Source organism: Gadus chalcogrammus, chromosome 7, assembly GCF_026213295.1.
Source record: "Gadus chalcogrammus isolate NIFS_2021 chromosome 7, NIFS_Gcha_1.0, whole genome shotgun sequence".
In the NCBI taxonomy this organism is placed as follows: domain Eukaryota; kingdom Metazoa; phylum Chordata; class Actinopteri; order Gadiformes; family Gadidae; genus Gadus; species Gadus chalcogrammus.
Genome location: NC_079418.1, coordinates 31,328,020 through 31,334,464, shown reverse-complemented (window position 1 = coordinate 31,334,464; position 6,445 = coordinate 31,328,020). Strand labels below are relative to the sequence as shown.

The following is a 6,445-nucleotide window of genomic DNA, read 5'->3' as shown; positions in this document are numbered from 1 at the left end:
AAAAAAAAGGAGCACAACTGACCCAATCTAAGTTATTGATCGTGCTATATTTAGATCACGTTGGCTATGTAATCGCTGACAACAGGGGACATTTCATAGTGGTTGGTGGAAAACCGAGAAATTTTAGCATCCTTTGGCTTTTATCGGGACTCCGGACACACAACTCAAAATTGGGATTGTCCCGGCAAAACCGGGACATCTGGTCACCCTATCACAAGTGATAAAAAAGCGTAGCAAGTGACTAAGCAAAAATGTGCGTTTGACAACAACGCGCGGGCCGCACTAACACTATACTTTGATGTCAAGTAGGGGGCCACAAAATAACTTCCCGCCGGCCTTAATTGGCCCCCAGGCCGCGAGTTTGAGACCTCTGATCTAGATCCTTCTGCTCCCAGAGAACATCTAGATCCTACTACCCTCAGAGGTGTCCATCACCTTCCGTTATGTGATGATCATGATTGATCACTTCTTTAATTATACCCTTAACACTAACACTGACAACAGTAGACGTCTTAATTCATCCTGACATCATGAAATCGTTAACCCCTGACCAAGGTCAAGCAAGGTCCCAGCGTCAGACTTTGGTCAGAAACTCAAACTGTATTTTTTATGTGTAGATTTTCATACCTTCAAGGTCCGATGATTTTTAACGCTGGGAATGAAACCAGTGGACTTTGGGAATCGATTGAAATATTTTTCACCGCAATAAAGTATTTTCCTGTCTTTTACCATAAAGTCTGATTTAGTGTTCAGAAGGTACACCTGGACTCTCAGATCACCCCTGCACCCCCCCGCCCCCCCCCGCCCTGACTCCAGCAGATCACAAGATGAAAGGCAGCTGTCGGTGGACTCAGGAAGAGAGGAAGATGGAGAGATAGATGTAGGGTACATCCTCCCCCGCACTGCTCCCCAAGTGGAGCAGACCGAGAAGCTTCAAACGAGCCGAGGCCTGGGGAGAGTGCTCCACGAGCCCCCCCCCGTCCCCCGGCAATTAGCACGCACAATCCCGGTAAAAATAGGCAAAATTTCTAGATCAAATATGCTGTTTTTAACAATGTGTCAAGTAGATCATTCACAACCGGACCACCGTGGCTAAAAATATCTGCTGCATAGTAATGTAATCAACTGATGAAAAATATGCAGTTAGGACCGTCGTTTGGTGCACTTAATTCAGTTAGCCTATCAGGAGCTGTCTCAGGTACAGAGAGATGTCTTGATTACGAGCAGATGGGAAGTAGAGGACCCTTCTATTAATCCACCAATCGCACGCCGCTCTGTGACAGAAGGGGGCGGGGCCTTGGACGATGTCAACATGATAAAAGTGCACATCAGACAGTCTTTCGGTTTATACAACACACGCACACACACACACACACACACACACACACCTACTCACTCACACACACTCCCTCAGTCAAGCACACACACAGACACACACCCAGCGTCAGGCAGCGCTCCTCCCCGGCCACTGTCAGACCAGAGAGGCAGAGAGCAGGACGCCGCTGTGAGGAGCAGAGCAGGATCGGACGTCTCTCCAGGCCGTCAGAGTATTGATCCCCGATCACATCCATACCCAGGTCAGTGGTGTTCAGCCCTTTTCAGGTGAAACAATAGATTAGAGAAAATGTCCTACGTTTGAACGGTTAAATGTTTCTTTGGTTTAGCCTACAACATGTTGTCTATGTTTTCAGTTTCCTCGCCGGTATAAAGCCAGCCGTGAGGTCATCAGGACCCGATCAATCAATCAGGACCCGATCAATCAAGACACGCCTGCCACGTCAAGAGTGACTCCAAACCGCTCCTGATTGACAACTGCGTCTCCGTGCACCTTCTCCCCAGCCGGCTCCTGATTGGACCGCAGAGCGATCAGCGACCGGTCCACGGCCGGGGGGGGGGGGGGGGGGGGGGGCTACGCATGAGTGCCGGCGGGCGCCATGGCCCAGAGGAGGGGGGGCGGAGGGGGGGGGGGCCGGGGGGGGCGGCCGCTGCTCCCGCCCGCCCATGAATGAGGACAACGCCCGCTTCTGCCTGCTGGCCGGCCTCATCCTGCTCTACCTGCTGTGCGGCGCCGCCGTGTTCTCGGCGCTGGAGCGGCCGTACGAGCTGCGGGCGCGCCGCCGCTGGATGCAGCGGCTGGACGAGTTCACGCGGGCCCACGGCGTGGAGGCGGCCGCGCTGCGGGGGCTGCTGCGGGACTACGAGGAGGCCAACGGGGCGGGCATCCGCGTGGACGCCCTGCGGCCCCGCTGGGACTTCTCCGGGGCCTTCTACTTCGTGGGCACAGTGGTGTCCACCATCGGTACGGTAGTCAAGGCAACCAGAAGTGTCCGCCGTCGGTACGGTAGTCAAGGCAACCATTAGTGTTCACCATCGGTACGGTAGTCAAGGCAACCATTAGTGTCCACCATCGGTACGGTAGTCAAGGCAACCATCAGTGTCCGCCGTCGGTGCGGTAGTCACGGCAACAAAAAGTGTCCGCCATCGTTACGGTAGTCAAGGCAACACTCAGTATCCACCTTCGGTACGGTAGTCAAGGCAACGATGAGTGTCAGCCATCGCAACGGATGTTATGGCAACTATTATTGTCCGCCATCGGTACGGTAGTCAAGGCAAAAATGAGTGTCCGCCTTCGCTACGGTAGTCAAGGCAACAATGAGTGTCCGCCGTCGGTACGGTAGTCAAGGCAGCCGTAAGTGTCTACCATCCATACGGTTGTCAAGGCAACATAAGTGTCCGCCGCCGGTACGGTAGTCAAGGCGAGGATAAGGGTCCGCCATCGGTACGGGTTAGGGTTCTACCATCCGTACAGTGCCGGTAGTTAAACAACAATGCGTGTCATAACAAAGTACTAATAGATGACAGCATCCAGCCATCCTGGAGCTGACTGACAACTCTTGATCTCACTGGAATCTGTGATAACTAACCCTAACCCTGTGATCCAACGAGAGGGATTGAGCGCTCTGACGCACCTCAGTCCCACCTCAGACTAGATCACGACCCATCTCGGGCCACGGCCCCATGTTTAGAACCGTGCTTGCTTTCGACTCGCGCTTCCCCCTCTGCGTATCTGGATTCATTTAGACTCACCCACCAGCTTGAGACGCATATCTCACCCAAGCTTGATGAGGAATGGGGCTGAACAAAGTTTAAGAACCCCGTGTTTAGTACGACGTCATTCCCCCCCCCAACACTTGCAGTGAGCCTATCACATCGTTTCCTGAATATGTATTTTTAACTTATGGTTAATGAAAGGTCGCCCTGTCTAACGCCTCCACCCTACCTGCCCTTCTGCCTCCGTCGCCTCCGTCAGGTTTCGGGATGAACACCCCGGCCACCATCTCCGGGAAGATCTTCCTCATCTTCTACGGTCTGATCGGCTGCGCGGCCACCATCCTCTTCTTCAACCTGTTCCTGGAGCGCATCATCACCATGCTGGCCTACATCATGCGCTGGTTCCACGAGCGGCAGCTGCGGCACTCGGGAGCGGGGGCCCTGGGGGAGGGGGGGCGGGCCCCCCGCCGGGAGGACGACAGCCTGGAGGGCTGGAAGCCGTCGGTGTACTACGTGATGCTGATCCTGGGCGTGGCCTCGGTCATCATCGCCTGCAGCGCCTCCACGCTGTACTGCGCCATGGAGGACTGGAGCTACGTGGACTCGCTCTACTTCTGCTTCGTGGCCTTCAGCACCATCGGCTTCGGGGACCTGGTGAGCAGCCAGCGGCAGCAGTACGAGGGCCAGGGCGCCTATCGCCTGGGCAACTGCCTCTTCATCCTCATGGGCGTGTGCTGCATCTACTCCCTGTTCAACGTCATCTCCATCGTCATCAAGCAGACGCTCAACTGGATCCTGGCCAAGCTGGCGTGCGGCGGCGGCTCGCGGCCCAGCTGCCGCTCGCTGCGCTGCCCCTGCTGGTCGCGGAAGCACGGCGCGCGCCGCCAGGCGCCGGCGGCCGGGCGCGGCCGGCGCTTCAAGGGGAACAGCGTGCAGCCGCTGCAGAGCCGGGCGGGGCCGCAGCGCTTCGCCGGCGGCTCGCTGGACACGGCCGGCGACAGCGAGACGGACTGCGGGCCGGGCGGCGGCGAGGGCGGGGCCTACCCCGGGCGCCGCCTCTCCGGGGAGATGATCTCGGTGAACGAGTTCAACAAGGTGTCGCTGGCGCTGCTGCAGAAGCAGCTGAGTGACTCCGCCCACCACCACCAGGGCCACGCCCCGCCCAGCCACGCCCACCTCAACGGCTTCTCCGGCGGCGTTGGCGCCTTGGCCATCATGAACAACCGTCTGCAGGAGACCAGCTGCGACCGGTAGGGTTATCCCCTGACCCCAACGCTAACCCTCACCTGACCGCAGCCTTAACCCCACCCCTCACCCTAACCCCACCGCTAACCCCAGCCCTGACCCCAACGCTAACCCCACCTCTAGCCTAACCCTAACCCCAACGCTAACCCTCACCTGACCGCAGCCCTAACCCCACCCCTAACCCTAACCCCACCCCTAACCCCACCTCTAGCCTCACCCTAACCCCAACGCTAACCCTCACCTAACCCTAACCCTCAACTAACCCTAACCTAACGCTAACCCCACCCCTAACCCTTACTCTAACCTAACCTAACCCTTACCCTACCCTAACATGGCCGCCACGGCGACGGCAGCCTGCTCCACTTTCCCTGCTCATTAATGACTCGTTGAGGAGGTTTGAGTGGCATGGTCATTAGTCCGTCACGAGACTTCTGAGGACTACGCTCAGAGACAGACCGGAAGGCGCAGTGACCGGGCCCGTACCTACGCCAGCCAGGCATACCACAGAACTATAATCTTGTTCCTTTACTCCGTTACCCGTGATGAAAGACAAACTGCCCAAAGCAGAATCATCTCATCTGAACTCGTTGCCGTGCTCAAGGACTCTGGGTTCTTGGGTTGCAGTGCGGTCTGTACAGACCAGACTCTCCAACGGCTCTCGCAAAAAACACTGGAGGAGGTAAGAAGCCGACCAAGCATGCCATTAGAGAGTGTTGTGGCGGAGATACTCTCAAGTGATTGGCTCGTACGGACAATCAGCGGAGGCGTCGCTGAAGCATCTTCTCGGCGGATGGCTGATTGGAGGGCTGCCGAGGTCGCCTCTCGCCGTCTTCATGCTAATAGCGATAGCGATATGGCGCCACGCTCGCCCGCTTGTTCAAGTCGTTGCCTTTCTCCGAACGCGTCTGCGGAATGCTAATGCTGTAGCCTCTGAAGCTAGCCCTGCTGCATCACTGCTACGACTATTTATTATTAGGTTGTTTAGTTCTGCCTTTACCTTTTATCCAAGGGACTTAGAGCGAGTTTGTTTAGATACAGAGTCCTCTTGCTCTTGGATGTCTACAGATAGACTCTGGACATTGGGGAAATCTAACCAAGAACCTATATAGACGACCCTGATGTCAGGGCAGTAGGCTAGGAGGCTCCAACGAGGGATTCAATTGTATTTTGAAATGAAGCATCTTTCTGTTGCTTGAATCGAGGGGTCATCGAAGGCCAAGTCGTCTCCAAGCAAGTTTAAAACAAGACAAGTAACCGATTAACTATTATTATATAGTTGAGTCTTTGGGCACTAGGAAAATGCAGTTTATAATTCCTATAATTTCCTGTTCAAATAAATCTTTCTTTTCAAGTCCTAGTCCTCTCTATTGTCCATATAATTCATTGACTTTCGTATTATATCTAGGGAACTTTTCTCAGCTGTTTGGCAGCTGTTTGAGATCTGAAGCGATGGTGGGAAATATCTCTGTTTCAAATATATAAATGAAGTTTAATGTGAGTTCTTGTATTTTTCACACATAATATGACCTTCGGCTATTACCTATGATGTATTATTTAGTGTAACTTTTAAGCATATGGGAATTGCATCTTAAGATGATGCATATATTCACTGAATATACCTTTTTAACATTCAAATAAAAGTTTATCTTCTATCGTTACGTTCGAAAAATGACACAGAAGTTTGAACATTTTAAAGTAAGGCTTTAAAAATAAATCTTTTCTTACAGTCAGCTTTCAATCCAATGGGAAAAACAGAACAGTTTCCACATTTATAGTTGCCCATAATTATAATTATCATAAAAAACCCATTATTAGCATTCACTTTAAAGACTATATTAGCTGGCAAGCTACTTTGTAGTTAGTTTGAAAAATAAACAATTCATCATCTTAGATTTACCTTTAAATTCAATACTATTTTACAGAAAAAACTCTCAACTTTATCATATGACATACCAAGAAAAAGGTACAACATTAAAACTTTACAATATATCATCCATCGTCTTGGTAGTTTGTCTATAATATGAGGCAGAGAGTTGTCACTGAGTCACTGAGTCACTGTTTCGGAACAAGTAAAAAAGGTTCTTATGTGTTATTATAAAACATATCCGACAGCACGCTGTTACAATGAATCTCTTACGGACAAACAGAG

At 52.5% G+C, this 6,445-nt stretch overlaps 2 protein-coding genes across 2 annotated transcripts in view; one reads left to right on the top strand and one right to left on the bottom strand.

Moving 5' to 3' along the window:
- Window positions 1-2,001: 2,001 nt before the first annotated feature.
- On the top strand, window positions 2,002-4,305 carry kcnk12l (potassium channel, subfamily K, member 12 like). Its single transcript, XM_056595541.1, has 2 exons — window positions 2,002-2,299; window positions 3,311-4,305. Exons 1-2 carry the CDS (start codon window positions 2,002-2,004, stop codon window positions 4,303-4,305), a joined length of 1,293 nt encoding a protein of 430 aa, XP_056451516.1.
- Window positions 4,306-6,028: 1,723 nt separating this feature from the next.
- Window positions 6,029-6,445, bottom strand: part of ppm1nb (protein phosphatase, Mg2+/Mn2+ dependent, 1Nb (putative)) — a 6,203-nt gene continuing 5,786 nt past the window's right edge. The window contains exon 6 of the mRNA XM_056595009.1: window positions 6,029-6,445. This exon is cut by the window's right edge and continues 115 nt beyond it. The gene's annotated coding sequence lies outside the window, so the exon portion shown is untranslated.

Coding starts and splice junctions, on each gene's coding strand:
- kcnk12l (XM_056595541.1), top strand. CDS start 2,002: ATGAATGAGGACAACGCCCGCTTCTGCCTGCTGGCCGGCCTCATCCTG. Junction 2,300..3,310: donor CACAGTGGTGTCCACCATCG/GTACGGTAGTCA, acceptor CGCCTCCGTCAG/GTTTCGGGATGAACACCCCG.